This window comes from Gallus gallus, chromosome 9 (assembly GCF_016699485.2).
Source record: "Gallus gallus isolate bGalGal1 chromosome 9, bGalGal1.mat.broiler.GRCg7b, whole genome shotgun sequence".
Lineage (NCBI taxonomy): Eukaryota > Metazoa > Chordata > Aves > Galliformes > Phasianidae > Gallus > Gallus gallus.
The window spans coordinates 23,452,806-23,468,313 of NC_052540.1; the positions used below are offsets into that span (position 1 = coordinate 23,452,806).

At 46.4% G+C, this 15,508-nt stretch overlaps 1 protein-coding gene and 1 long non-coding RNA gene across 6 annotated transcripts in view; one reads left to right on the forward strand and one right to left on the reverse strand.

The window, feature by feature from the left end:
* Positions 1–7,979, reverse strand: part of LOC107054149 — a 63,314-nt gene extending 55,335 nt beyond the window's left edge. For both annotated transcript variants that reach the window (XR_005862315.2, XR_003076658.3), the window contains exon 1: positions 7,718–7,979. This is a non-coding gene — a long non-coding RNA (uncharacterized LOC107054149). The remainder of the gene's footprint in view (positions 1–7,717) is intronic.
* Positions 6,726–11,878, forward strand: PFN2 (profilin 2). Of its 4 annotated transcripts, none has more exons than XM_015291695.4 (3): positions 6,726–7,003; positions 7,944–8,136; positions 10,125–11,878. In XM_015291695.4, exons 1-3 carry the CDS (start codon positions 6,872–6,874, stop codon positions 10,220–10,222), a joined length of 423 nt encoding a protein of 140 aa, XP_015147181.1. In that variant the 5' UTR covers positions 6,726–6,871; the 3' UTR covers positions 10,223–11,878.
* The last annotated feature ends 3,630 nt before the right edge of the window (positions 11,879–15,508 follow it).

The window sequence follows — 15,508 nt, forward strand, 5'->3', positions numbered from 1 at the left end:
GTGACTATAAACCACCTACTGGAATCAAGGAGATTCTGCTGCAACATTTTAATTTACCGGTTTTTATTACTCTGCAAACAAACAAGGAAGAGCGCACTGTAAATGTACAGCAGGCATAGATATCTTCATTTATTCTTCCCTGTTTTGAACTTGTGGTTAAATGTAATAAAAGTGCAAGTAGATTAAAGCTCCATCTAGTGCCAGGGTCCTGGAAGTTACCGAAAGACGTGCAGTCAAAAACCAGCTAAAATGCCCACAGAACGACCAAAAAGCAGCAGACCTAACACTGAAAGCTGTAATGCACAAAGGGAAGTCAGTTGGAGTTACTCTTACATGGTATAAGGGCTTAATTTTAAAGCTGCTGTGTCTTGAGCCAGACAGAACACAAGACAGTGGTTGGGTATGGACAAAGATCTCAATGTGCACTGCAGTGGGGAGATGAGACCCGGCCTGCAGAACCAAACTCATCCTGGCACTTCTCTCCTTGCAGTGACATCAGACTGTTACAGGATATTCTGTACTGTTCCTCTCCTGAGCCAATGATGAGGCAGGTGGGGGCAATGCAGAGCCCCTGAGGCAGCTGCACACTGCATCTCACCAAGCCTGGGGCCAGGATGACACACACCACGTGCCCTTGTGGGCTTTAATCACCCATAGATTAGCCAGAAGCAAAGCCAGCTTCAGCACTGGAACTCTGGATTAAGAACCAAAGTCAATTCTTATTTTTACATCTACCCCCTGGTTACATTCTCTCTTCTTTCAGTGGAAAATACTTTCAGGCACCAGCTGCCATCCTTGGGTGTGCATTAAACTGATTTAGGTGGTATTAATTTTGCATTCCTCTGTTTTTCTGTGGGTTTTTTTTTTTTTTTTTTTTGTAATGGCAAGTGCTAAAACTATACCTGTTAATAGCTCTGAATAAAAAACACGCTCTGTCTTAGAACTGTGTTACACACACCATCCTAATGTAATTCTGAGAAGGCTTTGTGCAGCAGAGGAAGGCAATTCTGGTTGATAACAGTCAAAGCAGTAACACACAGGACTGCTGGTTACTGTATATATTTTTGGTATGCCAACGTCATCCATTTTGGTTTAAGAAAAGTGGTCCTTGTGCTGCATTTTACATCTCAGTTTCAAAGAAAATTGCAATAGGAAGAACCCTTCCACTCTTCTAGAGAAATGCAACACACCCAAGTTACAAAACCTTAAAAACTGCACTTTGCCACGTGGTGTTTAAGATCAGAGCACAGACAAGTGGCATTAGATGCATCTTTCCTATGTACTTCTGCACATAACTTCAGCGTGCACAGGGGAGCAGTGTCAGAAAGGCGTGTGACCCCGAGCAGTGTTCCACAATTGCTCATACCTAAATGTGGTTTGATGACTTTGTGCAAGCTGAATTTCTGGATGAGGACCCGAGGAAAGCAGACAGGAGGGAACAAGAGCCACACAGCAGGTGACTGGATTCCTCTTACCCACAATAACACTGTCAAAAGGGCACTCTCCCAGTTGCTGCAACACTGAAAATAAGAACCAAACGTCCACTTCAAAACAGCAGTAACCTGAGATTCACACTCTTACCTCAATTTACACTTACTATGTAGAAAATGTATACTGGTTTAAAACCAGGGGAGCTGGTGAGGGGGTGAAAAGCAGTCCAAAAAAATAAGTGGCATAAAAACACAAACCCCACTTTCTGAAGCCATTAACCTGGTGTACATAGATCCCAGCTTAGGGACTGGAACGGGGCTGCCCACTGGAACAGTCTGCATTATCCTTTGTAAAGTTTCTTCACACTTCTAGCACGCTTACCTCTCATACCTGAGCTGCCCGACCAAGATGCAGTATTATTTCCTTAGCTTCAGTGAGAAATTAAAAAAAATAAATCTAAATAGAAAGGGAGAATGTTGACAATTAAGTTATTTTTACCTTTATTTTACTTTTCCCTGCTCCTCCCATTTTTATACTCTTAATGCTTCCTTTCACCCATACCAGAATGGCTGTCCCAGAGTATTAGTCTTGCATAACAAGTACACCTTTTCTAAGCACATAAGTCACGTATTTGAAAACCTCTCTGATCTTCTTTTGTGACTATATAGACTGATTTGAACAGGATAATTTTCACATACTTTGTTTCTCAAAAATGTGGTGCTTACTTGAACAGATGTAATTGAGCGCAAACCACAACAGCTATGGCAGAAATAACTCACCGGGTACTCAAACAAAGAATTACTTCAGCAAATGAAAAACTCGAATTCCCTTCTTTGATGAACAGACAGCAGGCAGTTGGACTAGGATTAAGTACTTGCAGGCCAGAGAAAAATTTGGTTCTAAGTTAAAAAATAATTGCAGAGAAGTAACAGTTTGTTTCTGCTTCATTAAAAAAAATAATAAATATTTGTCATTTTACAGAACAGTGCATGGTTGTAGCTATAACATTTATCTGGAAAATATTGCTTTCTGTACTTTGGAATTATTATTAGATGCCTTTGCAGGCAGTGAATGTTTTGGGTAGAAAATGTGTGACAAACAGGTTTATGTACCCATGATCCAGAAATTCTTTACACTTTTTAACAAATAACAGGTTATCAACAGCAAAGTTACTTGCACCAGGGAAGGAAATATCACCCAGATAGACACATTGACAGACATTGTCACTGACAGAAACCATAAGGAAGGAAATAGTGCACTGAACAAACCTTCAAAGTTCCCTGGCTGGCCGTGTGGTAGACTGAATAAGCATCAGCAGCAGTGCAAAAACAATCACACAAAGAAACTGTGAGCTAGAGAAACAAAGTTCTGTCAGTTCAATAACTGGAACATGACTGTGCATAAGCAGCCAAAAACCAGAGCCAGACTGACAAATACATGGTTTGCCAGGAAGGTGCTGCTGACGTTTTAATCACGTTAAGCAGGAAAGAGTCCTCGTGTTACTGCAGCGCACCCTCTGTATAAAGCTGCATTAAAGTCTTCTTTTTCTCCTTAAAGGCTGCTAACACAGCACAGAAATGCAGATCAGTTGTTAAAGGATAAAATCGTATCAGTTGACTTTGACAGGGGAAAAAACAGCAACCACCAGATGAAGCCTGGGAAGAGTTAAAGTTTACCTGCTTCATAACTGGAAAGTTAGCAGTCAAGAGGACTATGCTGGGGTTCTGTTTGTTTCATTTAAAGCAAAACAACACACCACAGGATCTGACTATGCTGAACAGCCTGACTGATACATTTCAGCACTCAGCTGGATGCTATAAGCCTAATTCTGCACATCTCACCATATAGAGACTCTCACTGAAGACACTTATACACCTGAGTCTGCCTGCACAAGTAAGAATTTACAAATAAATTACATTAATTTAGAATATTAAGGATTATTGTTTATTGGCCACTGGCAAGCTCACAGACTTATCTTAAAAATTCAAAAACTGAGCAAATTTCCACAGTTTCAAATACATTTTTCAGTTCCTTGGCTAAACAGTCAGGCCCACAAAGAACTGTCTTTCCCCACGCTTAAAGCCACCATTTCTGTGTGCAACTTAAATAGAAGCAATCTCATACCCTCATCATCTGACACAGCAAGCACCCCAAAGCTTGCATTTGGTTCCAGAAGTTACAGCTTAGGTTCATTATGCTTTATTTTGATGGTTGAGTAAAAGATACCAACAAAAAATCCTCAACTTCTTAACTAAGAAATTATTCCTTAGTAAGGCAAAGGTTTTGCCAGCTTTGGTGGCGGAGCCAGGCCAAACAAACCTTGTCTACAGAGAGGAACCCAACACCCAGCCGGTGCTGGTGGAAGAGACTGATGGAGGACACACCAGGAAAGCATCTTTTTTTTTTTTGCAGAACTTTCAGGATGGTTTCAGGTGCTGTCACATGGGGTTCTTTTTCTTTTTAGTGCCAGAGCTATGCTAGCACTGGATGCGACTTTCTTTCTTTAAACACAACTATAGCCATGCAATGAAACTTTGCATTGTAGTCAATCTAATCCTCGTTGCAATTTGTATCACTGTGTTTTGTAAAGCTGGCTTCAAGCTTTCAGCTCATTAATATTAAATATCTACCACTTATTTCCTGTTAGTGCTCACCTCACCCTTTGTTGGCTTCCTTGTTTTTCAGCCAGGTTACTTCATTAGCTGGAGAGGTGCCCTGCAAACACTGCTCTCTGGTTATCACCACAAGGTCACGAGGCAGAACTGCTCTTGCTGCTTAGCTTTTTAATCAGCAGAATTGAATCTGCTAACTCATAACACTTCTAAATCACTTTTACCCTCTGTACTTCTAAAAGCGCTTGCGGTGAAGAAAAAGACCGCCATAGGAAACACTCGTGGCCTGGAGAGGAAATAATGAGAGCAGAACCGCCAACCAAAGCGAGAGTTGCAATACTGGAGACAGACCGGCAGCGTGCAGAGCGGGCTGCGCTCACAGGCACTGAGTGAAACACCACTGCCAGGCCACCGCAAGCTCACCGTGGGGAGTTTTCTTTTTCCCATTACTTCATAACTCTGATTCTTTTCCCCCAAAATGCCGGGTTTTCAATTCACTTTAAAAGTCACATTAATATGTGCACAAAATACAAGTGTGGCATTGCTTCCCAAGCGATAGTAACACCGCAGAGCCACCGGCTCCCATTCATCAGCAGATAACAACGCCAGCAAACAGGCAGCCCGGGCATCCCCACGGCCTGCCCCTGGGTTCAGAACGATGTCTACCTCTGGATATGTTAAATCTACTTATTAAAGTGAAGCAGTCCAGAATCCCGACCAGGGCATGCAAAAACAACATAAAATCCAAATCATATACACAAAAAACCAAACACATGTGGGTAGAACTCCAAAACAAATGAACCCATCAGCCCCTTGCTCGTTTAAGGACGATGCATTCCATCTGTGCAAATAAGTGCTATACTAGGATCTCCCACAGGAGAGCACAAAGGAGAAGCAGCCTCAGAAGCAACTTCAGACAAACTTTCCTCTCACAAAACAAGACTGGGGAAAGAGGATGATAAAGGCAATCCGAACCTCACAGAAAAGTTTAGCTATACGGCCTGTTAACACACACAGTGACACGAGCACAGTTTTGGTATCCGCAGATAGCAGGAGAAAGCAAAGTTCTGAGGCAGTTCAAATGCAGAATGGCAAAAGCACTATGAAAACAAAACTGAAGAAACGCTTACAGAATTAAGCTAAGAGAAGGAAGCATCTTCATAAAGCATCTAGCAATCTAAGCAAGCTCTACAAGTACCTGTAACAACCAGAAGGATCAATGCAATAGAATGGGAATTCAAGAAGTGTAACGACAAAGGGACTAATGCAACAGAAAGATGTTAGAAGGAAAAAAGGACTGCTCACCCACCTCCAGAGATCTGGGCTCATAGGGAAAACTCCACCAAGGAGGGATCTCCAGAAAGAGATCCTTCCTCAGTGGCAGTCAGCTCTTCAATGGGGTCTAAGAGAGGTGTAGCCAGGCTGCACCCCTCCTGCTCACACCGCTGGATTGCCTTCACCTGTGCTCCCAGGGCTGACCGGGTCCTTTCCCCAGGTGCTCAATCAGTGCTTCAGGCTGGGACTCAACAGTTACCATACAGTATCTAAACAACAGGCAATGCCACAGCAACTAATTTAGGTTTTAAAGGGTCGAGAACATTCTCAAGTATATTGTAGGTATATTGGTGAATATTCTTACTGAGGGATATAACCACAGGAAAAGACATCCAATTGCTGCATTCTATTCCTTAGAAAATTCAGATATAAACTCTAACTTAGAAACATAGAATCGTTCAGGTTGGAAAAAACCTCTAAGGCCATTCAGTCCAACCCCAAGCTACCCCCACCATGCCCACGGCGCCACAGCCCTCAGTCCACGTCTTCACAGTTCCTGAGCACCTCCAGGAATGGTGACCCAACCACTTTTCTGGGCAGCCCACGCCAGTGCCTGACCACTCCATCTGAGCAGGAACATTTCCTAACCTCCAACCTAAACCTGCTCCGGTGCAACATGAGGTCATCGCCTCTTATCCTGTTGCCGCCACCTGGAACGGATGCTAATACCTGAGATGGGGAGCATACCACCCTAGTAACAAGATCAACAAACTGACAAAGAAACCCCCTTACTGCTTCAGGGACACACACAGAGCAGCACAGCACGGCCAACAGCCAGCGCCGGCAGCGCTTTCTTGAAGGAGTCTGACAGCTGGTGAAGTTTGCGACGGCGAACGTGAAATGTGCAGAAAGGAGATGCAGCCCGCAGAGCGGAGCCAGCGCCGCGCCCCGGGGTAACGCCGAGCGAAGGGAGCTCCGCGTGCGGCTGCCGCGGCACAGGGCCGGCCGCGCTGCCGGGAGGGGCTCCGCGCTGCAAACTGCAACTACGGGTCTGTGTGCTGAGAGCTTCTGCAGAAACAAAGGGGATGCACCCAAGCGGCGCTCGCGCTCCCAGCAGCGGAGAACAATGCGATTTCTGAGACGTCGGCGAAACCTTCAAACGTCTCCCGGTTTAGAAAGGGCGGGAAAAGGCGGCACTCCGCAGCACCGCGCCCGCACAGCCCCGGGAAGCCTCGCAGAGCGGCGGCCGCTGCGGAACCGCAGGCGCGGAACGCCCCGCGCCCGAGCAGCGCCGCCGACAGCCTCCGCCGGCCGCGCGGTGCGGGAAGGGGGCGGTGCCGGGCCGCGCCCCTCCTCCCCCCGCCCCCCGGCGCCGGCAGCGCGGAGGGCAGGGCTGGGCTGGGCCGCGCCGCTCGCTGCAGCGCTCGGTCCGCTCGAGAGGAGGGAGAGGCGCCGCGCCTCGCCTCGCCTCACCTCAGCCGCCGCCCGGCCCGCGCCGCGCCGCTCGCTGCCGCCGCCCGCCCGCCGCCGCCGCCGCCCGCGCCCCGCCGAAGATGGCCGGCTGGCAGAGCTACGTGGACAACCTGATGTGCGATGGCTGCTGCCAGGAGGCCGCCATTGTGGGCTACTGCGACGCCAAATACGTCTGGGCGGCCACGGCCGGCGGCATCTTCCAGAGCATCACGGTGAGCGCGGGGCGCCCCGCGGTGTGCGGCGATCCAGGCGGGGGCGGGGGGCGGCGGGGCCGCGCGGAGCGGCGCCTCTGAGGGCCGAGTGGGCCGCGCCGCCGCCTTTTTGTCTCGGGCTGCGGAGGGGGGACGGCCGCGCGCGGCGCGGGGGCGGCGGGGGCGGTGGCGGCGGCGCGGCGGGAGAAGGGCGCGCGGCGCTGGCGGAGAGAGGCCCGGCCCGGCTCGGCCCGGCGCTGCGGCGGCGCTTACGTGCGCGGCGTAGGCGGCGTTGGTGAATGCCCGCCGCGCCGCGCCGCCGGCTCCATGTTTTCCATCGCCAAGATGGCGCTCCGCCATCGATGCTCCCCTCCCCCCGCCCTGCCCGTCCTTCCCCCGCCGCCGCCCCGCCGCGGCCTCGCGCTGCCCTCGCGGGAGCCCCGTGAGGGGAGGCCGGACTCGGCGTCGCCGCGGGCCCTGCCCCGGCCTGGCGGTCGCTGGGCCCGCCGCGTCCGGGCCGGGCTGGAGCGGGGCCGGGCCTGGCGGGGCAGAGCGGGCCTTGCCGTGACTCGGCACTTTGGGCGGCCGGCCCCGATCCCCCGCTTCGCGCTCCCGCCGGGGCCGCGCGGTGCCCGCAGAAGGGCGCGGGGGCGCCGGGCGGCTGAGTCGGGCCGGGCCGCAGTGACTCATTGAGGCGCCGCAGCGCGTCACGTGCCTCGTTAATTTCGGTCGTACCGTGCGTGCGTTAATGAGAGCCGGTGTCCTGGCGGTACGCGGATTGCCGTGGAGCGGCAATGTGCTGCTTCGAGAGGTAACAAAGCGCTGTGCCCGGTGGGAAAGGGGTGGCGGGGGGGGGGGAAGGGAATGCGCCATCCGGTCCCTCAGCCGGCAAGGGGGAACGTTTATAACGGGAATCGAGCAGAACAACGCCGTGCTGACTCCTGGCTTTTTCCTTTGGCAGCCAGTAGAAATAGATATGATTGTAGGGAAGGATCGGGAGGGTTTCTTCACCAATGGCCTGACCCTCGGTGCAAAGAAGTGCTCTGTGATCAGAGACAGCCTCTACGTGGATGGGGACTGCACAATGGACATCCGGACGAAGAGCCAAGGCGGGGAGCCGACGTACAATGTGGCCGTAGGCAGAGCTGGGCGAGGTAAGGGGGCTTTTGTCACTCCGATTGCTCAGTTAAGAACATGACCCTAAACGTAGGCCCCAGGTATTAAGGAGCCCAAACTCTTGTGTTTAATGGCTAACTGGGTGGGGGGGGTGGCAGCAGGCTGGCTGATGAATTGCATTTTTGCCTGGGAATAAACACTTACCTTAGTGTTGCCCGTACATGATCCCAGCTGGGCAGTGGCTGAAATGCCCTCTGATGAGCAGGACCAGGCTCTAGCTCAAGTAAATTTGGAAAGTGTATCCCCATGTGGTATCCAAAGCTGGTTGTGGGATACCACAGGGCTTTTATTAATGGCTTGTAGTCAAACAAGCATTGTCATTGTAAATGTCTCATCAGAAAGTTTGTTCTGCAAAGATGTGGATCTCTTGTTTGAGCTCTTTCTGCTCGCTGTTTAACGAGTTCTGCGCTAACTCTTGCGCTTCCTATTGAGCTCTCTGGAGCCTGTCTTTAGGCAGAAAAGCTTGTCCGGTGTTGTATCATGGAGAAACCTGCCGTATGCTAGTTTTCTTGCTCCTTGTGGTCCTCCTCTAACATCCAGTAACATGCGTTCTTGGAAAGACACCAGGCTCAAATATGAAAAATGTGCCTCGAAGTATTGGCTACAAGTAGCGTGCATTGTGTTCAAAACATCTAGCCTGGTGGTTTTGGCTGGATGTAGAAACAGATTGGAGAGCACTGGGCTTCTGCTCATCAAGTACAGACCAATTTTGGTTGAGTTTTGTATTTAGAATCTAAAGCTTGGGAGGTAATGATGCATGAATGTTGTTTGCAGCACTTAAGGAAAGTTCTGACTCCTTGCTGCAAATAGTGAAGCGACAGTGAGGTCTGCTTTAAGCCTTTTGTGAGAAAATTGCTATGGGGATATACAGTCACCTGTAGCTAGGCTGACTGCAGTATTTCCAATTGTACTGGATCTAACTTGGGAAACAATTACCGTGCTTGTGAAAGCCCAGTGCTGGCTGTGTCCGTGTGCCTGCCAGTGACCTCTGCTGGCGACTTGCAAATGGTGCATCCTGCCGGAGAGCCTCACCATGTTCTTCTTTCCAAGACAATTGGGACGCTTCATCACCACAGTGCAGTGATTAGAGGGGGGGGCAGCGTTAAAATCTTCCCTGCGTTTTGTAAAACGTTAAGCACACCTTACAGCTTCTGCCTAACAAGTCTTCGTCCAAGTCTGACCGTGGGCCTTTTTTGCTGGCATCAGGACAGTTCTAGTTCTGAGGCTGACCAGCAGCAGCCACTGCAGATAATCATGTTCCCTCTTCTGCACTCGGAGTCACGGCTCTCCTACCCACACCGCCACTTTTGTTCCTGACAGCGCTTTTTTTTCCCCTCTTGTTTTTTAAGATATCACCAGGGTTTCCTGGCTGGGTGAGGACGGATAGTGCTGATGGTGGAAAGGCACTGCAGTGCTTTATTGAGATAGTGGATGGCACTTCTTTTTTAAGCAGTGAATTTCTGTGATGTACCTGGGAAGCTGCGTGTACTTTCTCCCAGCCCTGTCTACACCTGTGTTTTTACAAGACTGCTAGCTTAATACCCAAATACTAAATCTTGAATTTGAGTGTGTTTATTGCACTGCCTAAAACTTGCGTTATTTCCTTGTCTAACACACTCTTTTTAAAACTTTTTTTTCTTTTCTCTTTCAGTCTTGGTCTTTGTAATGGGCAAAGAAGGGGTCCATGGAGGCGGATTGAATAAGAAGGCATACTCAATGGCAAAATACTTGAGAGACTCTGGGTTCTAGTTGCTAGGCAGACTGTTAAGTATTAGGGGAAGATTGCTATTAAACTTTCCTGGCGGTGAGCTTTAAACCTTACATTCTGGAAACTTTATTAGCAATGCAGGGTGATGGGGTATGAACCTGTGTCTCCTTTGTATCCCTTTGTTGGTGGGGAAAGGTGTTATTATTTTTTTTTTCTTTAATTCTGTTCATTTCTGTTTTGTTTCCTTGTGTACTCCAGCATTGGTTATAGTCATGGGAAAGGAAGGTGTCCATGGAGGGACACTCAACAAGAAAGCATATGAACTGGCTTTATACCTGAGGAGGTCTGACGTCTAAGCAGCCTCTCCCCATCCACCTAGCAACTGTCTTCATCACCACCCAATTGTGCTCAGTGCTACCAGACTGTAGATGGTAGTTTGTGTTTTTTATTTACCCATTTTCTAATGTCGTAATTCCAGTTACCCTTTGTTCATTTGTATGTTAACCACTGTGTGTAACCGAGTCCCATATCTGGCACCACTGCTGCACCACAAAGATGATATGCATGATACCTTGAAAAACTCTTGGGAGCGGAATACGCCAAGCATAGGCTTTGCTTTGTCTTAGCAATTAGTGTGTACTGAGAACTAAAACAACTCCGTAAATACTAAACAAGGTGCCGATTGTACAATCTAATTTGATCAATGCCTCTTCAGCACTTTGAGCAATTACACAGCTCACAGGTCTTCCTTTCACAGAGCATGTTTGGGAGGAAAAAGTGCATGCATATCTTCTGTTTTTCTCGTGGTGATTTTTTGTTGTGTTTTTTAATCCACGTTTGCTTACACCTATTTTATAGTGCCTGGTTTGTTTAACCAATTTGCCACTCAGAAGCTATTAATGTTAAATTAGTTTTGTTGTTGCACTTTGCTATAGGCTTGTCTTTGATTTTTTTTTTTTTTTTTCATGTCTGAAGCTTGTACTGCTCGTTAAGTGCAATCACAAAACTATCAAAGGGTACAGATGCACTTCCTCCCATGACCTTACAGCCACCATCCCGAGTGACTCCCCGGGGACATTCCATCATTGCAATAGCTCAGGCACTTTTTTTTTTTTTTTTTTTTTGCCAGCTCCCGTTCTGTAGTTGAACTATAAAAGGCTGCCATTATGGACATCAGATATCCCAACATAACCATCTGGAGTGTGTCTGGTTTCAGTTTTTCATAGGACCAATTTTAAGTTGCAGCTTGGGGTTGTGGGTTGGTGGTTCTGTTTTTATACAAAACTGCAATGTCATGGTGGAGAACTGCCGCCTTCAGCTCTTGTGGCAGCGCTGACCAACTCCGGTCTTTCTGCCAGATCACTTGCTGGGTACAGAGTCTCGCTGCTCCAAAGCTGCTGTGTGGATGAAGGCTGGTAGTTTGAAAGCTAACCTGTCAAAATGATGCCATTTCAAATTTAAAGCCCTCATTTGGCCTGTCACACCCTTGCTGCAGAAATCATGGAGTGAACTGCCTTGTGCGCCCATCATCTGACATGTGTGTAACCAAACGATCCCTTCAGGCACAGTACTAACTTGTATGTCCATTTAAAAAGAACTGCAGAACTCTGTATACAAAAGAATAAATGGGAGAAGGTATTGGTTGGAATAACTGACTTGGCTGTCTTGTGATGAATTTTTTTTAATATGTATTCTGTGCCATACTTATTGTTTAAAAAAAAAACTGAACTGTTGCTATTGTGAGATGGATTTTAACTGAGTACGAGGGTTTCTTTTGAATGGCACTACTTTAGGGACATCCTAGTATTCGCTTCTGTTGTTGGGCCTTGTGGATAATGTACAGATTTAAACGAATTCTTGTTGCTGATTTGTCCATTTCTTTCCCTGCACTTTGTTACATCTGGGATACAGTCTAACTCATCTGATTTAATATGCATTTCAAAAAATGCCATAACTATTAAAAACACCTTGTTTACAGACAGATGAAATAAATTTATTCCAACCAAACAAAATTAGGCTATTGGTAATTCTTTCCACTCTCCGCCCCCCGATTCCTTCTGAGGCCCTTCCTTCTATAACTGAGTACTCCAGTGCAGTTTTCAGTTGTGTAACACGGTGACAGTGTAACAGCTAATGCACAGAATGCCCAGCCTTTTAGAGGAGGCCAAGCAGGTGTTGGGCAGGTATGTCTGAAATAGGGAATGATTTATCAGACAACAGCGGGAGGGGATTCCCACCTGTGCTGCAGTGGTTCCTCTGCTATATACATGCATAATCCCTAACACTAAAGCTATAGACCTCTGCCACATGACCTGGTTGGTAGGCCCACTTGAGTTGTTCAAGGTCCAAATTGTACCTTCTACTTGAAGTGCTGAAATTACAGTGGACCAGAACAATCTCCCAGGTAACAATTGGCTGTAGTAGTTTCTAGTGCAAAGGATGCAAAACTTCTGCTTCCCTAATAAGACTGTAAATGCGGGAATCTATTTTGCTCTGATTCTAAACTTTACCCTAACAAAGTTTAAAATTGCACTCACAGTCAGACTGCAGGATTTTGAATTCCTACGTTTAAGATTTTCTGTAATGAGGCTGTAGTTGAAATTTACAGAGATAGCACCTTGGTGGCAGCAGTGTCATCAGCAGTGCACTCTGACCCCCAGTCCAGCACTGTTCCTTCCTGCCGTGTTCTGAGCAGCACCTCCTTGTGGCTTCGTGTTCCTGTTGCTATTTCTGGGTGAGGAGATGTTTCTCAAAGGACTTTTTCAAATGCAGTTGTTTGTTTTCCACAGCAGAATGGTACTGTGCACGTAACTCGGGAAGGTCTACCTGATATACACCTCTCAAGTAGCCTGAGTGCTCAGCAAATGTTACTCCTTCATATTTAACTATTTCCAGATTAATACACAATTTTAAAAGAGCTTAAATGTTTTGGTGCTGAAAGTTGGAATGCTGAATTGTGATCCAGGTGAGAAATTGTGTTTCTATTTTCCCTTGCAGAAAGTTACTGAGATGCATAGAACACTCAGACATTACAAAGTTCCGTGTGAGTAACTGATTCTTATTCTGTTGACACAGTGAAATCACATGCACTGCTCTGTACCTCTTGCCCTTCTTGCGGTGATTAGCAGCATTACACCGCTCAGGGTGCAGCTTGCCAGCTCCTGTGCTGTAACTCAATACCAGTTCAGAGGTAACTATCTGTGAGGTGTACAACCATTCACTCTCACAATTTACCATTCAGGATTTAGTTAAAGGATTCAGAAATGGTGACAGTTTTTTGTGCTCGTGATCTGTTCCTTTTAGTTCTTGCTAGTCACTGTTTTTTTTAGAAACTGAAGTCACGGGCAACTGCCCTCAGCAGGTTCTGGCTCTGCCACTTTCCAGTGACGCTCTCAAACTCCCAGACTTTGCTGTGTTTTACCGTGCTGGCCATTTTTACAAAGGGATTGTCCACATGCTTTTGAAGTACTGCATCTTTCCTTCCAGCAGCAGTTTCTGGCCATAGGGCAGCTAAGCACAGCCTCCTTTTTTTTTCCTTCTGATAGCTTTGATGTGTTGTTATTCAAGGCTTGAATAAGAGAACAGAACTTACATTAGAATTAGTGTTTTCAAAAACAGATTAGTTTGTACAATTGTTTAAACTCAAATCCATACAGAGAAGAGGCAGAATTGCTTTAAAGGTTTTGGGAGGTTTTCTGTTTTTTTTGTTTTTGTTTCTGTTTTTTTTTTTAAGGGTAGTTCTGAAATGGTTCGGTCCCTTCATACTCAGGAAGGTAATCCCTACTGCCTCAACTCCTCACAGCTTCTTCCTCTTCCCCCACTGCATTGTGCCACTGCCAGCACACTCCACACAGGTAATGGAGAGCTGAATTTATGTGCAGAGTATCAGGGCTTTACAAAGCTTGACTACAACAGCCTGGAATGACAATCTCATACTTTATTTAAATACAGTTAGGAACATACATGTCAGTGTGCTCACTTTCTGTGCCCTAATCGTTCACAGATAGGTTTTTAATTACACCACCCTCAGACTTAGCCAATGGTTGTTGTAATTTTAAGATTGAGAGATTCATCTTTATTTTGAATTCTGCTAGAATTCTGAATAGAAACATCCAACTATTCTGAACTGCAGAAGGAATTGCTCTTCTTTTTTAGTATCTTGTGTGTTTACACGTGGCTGACCCACCATTACTGTTCATTCAGAGGCTGCCTGGGCACTCTTCCACCATTCCACGCTGTTATGTGCTGGGGTGCAAGGATAGGGTTGTTCTGCTATCTACATCTTTTTCTCCATCCCTTGAGACCTGTTAAAGACACTTGTGACGTTCCCCCCAGCCATTTTTGACCATGCTTTGCCCACCTCCAACAGTGAGCACTTATCTTCCCATTCAGGGGAAAGCCTTCATTCCTGTCCTCCCTCTTTGGCTCCTTTTCAGAACAATTTGTTCACGTTACATAGTGCAAAGTTAGGTGCAAACTTAAAGGAAGATACTTATAGTGATCACAGAGTGACTATCTTGTTATAACTGTTGATACTGCACTGTTTTATAGAGATTAAATGATTCAAAGGGCCCACTAAATATTTTAGCTTCAGACATCAGTTATAATCTACTTGCTAGCTTTTCTTTAAAAAAAAAAAAAAAAAAAAAACAAGGTGACCAATAATGAATGTCTTTAAAGCACCACTTTGCTATGCAGAGGACAGCTGGAGGCTGAACTCAGATGGACGTCACATAAGGAAAACATTCAACAACTGGGGGTCAGCTGTTCGTGGCATATGGCGAGGAAACAGTGCTGCTTCATGTGGATAATAGGGTAGGTCATAGTCCAAAGACAAATCTGTACTTACCTTTTCCATTAGGTTTGGACAGGCCCCACCTTTTGAGACAGATTTATCCAACAAGTTTTAATGAAAGACACAGATTCTACTTAGAAATGCAGAGATCCTCCAACTTCCAAAGTATCCGTAAGGAAGGGCTATTCTTTTCATTTACATCCTCACTGCCAATAGACAAACTATCTGCGGTGCAAGGTATGGGCTGAAGGGTATCATTATAACATTTACTACCAAGGCCTGCTGAAATTAAATGTCATGAATACCATCCATTAGGAAATGGACAGTTTAGAAACAGTACTGCCTGCTGCATGCATTTTCTCTGTATAGGAGGGAGAGCAACAGGTAAAAACTGATTTTAAAAAGTCTTTTACTTTTTGTCATCATAGCAAATAGTATCACCAGGGTTACCTACGGCACACGTTACCAAGTTTACTTCTGCTGGCAGTTCTGCATCTCTTCAGGTTTTGGGGTACCTGAAATGCAGTTCTGAGTAAACACATGCACTCATTCAACATCAACAGCAAGAACCCATTTTAAGAGACATCTTTCAGCTCAGAAAATGTTCAGAAGTGTCTCTGGTCAAATATCAAAGCTGGTATGCAAGACAAAGCGGGATTTTACACTGTAAAAATCTAACACACTGTCTTTATGACTTTATCCCATGGATAAAGTGTGAGTGGCAGTGGTTTGAAGATCAATTATTTTTCCATTATTATCCTTTTGCTGTGCATCGTTCTGAAAAATAAACTTTCTCTGCTCTTTACCAGTCCTTGTGAATTGACTTCCATTGCTAGGCTTAAGGAAG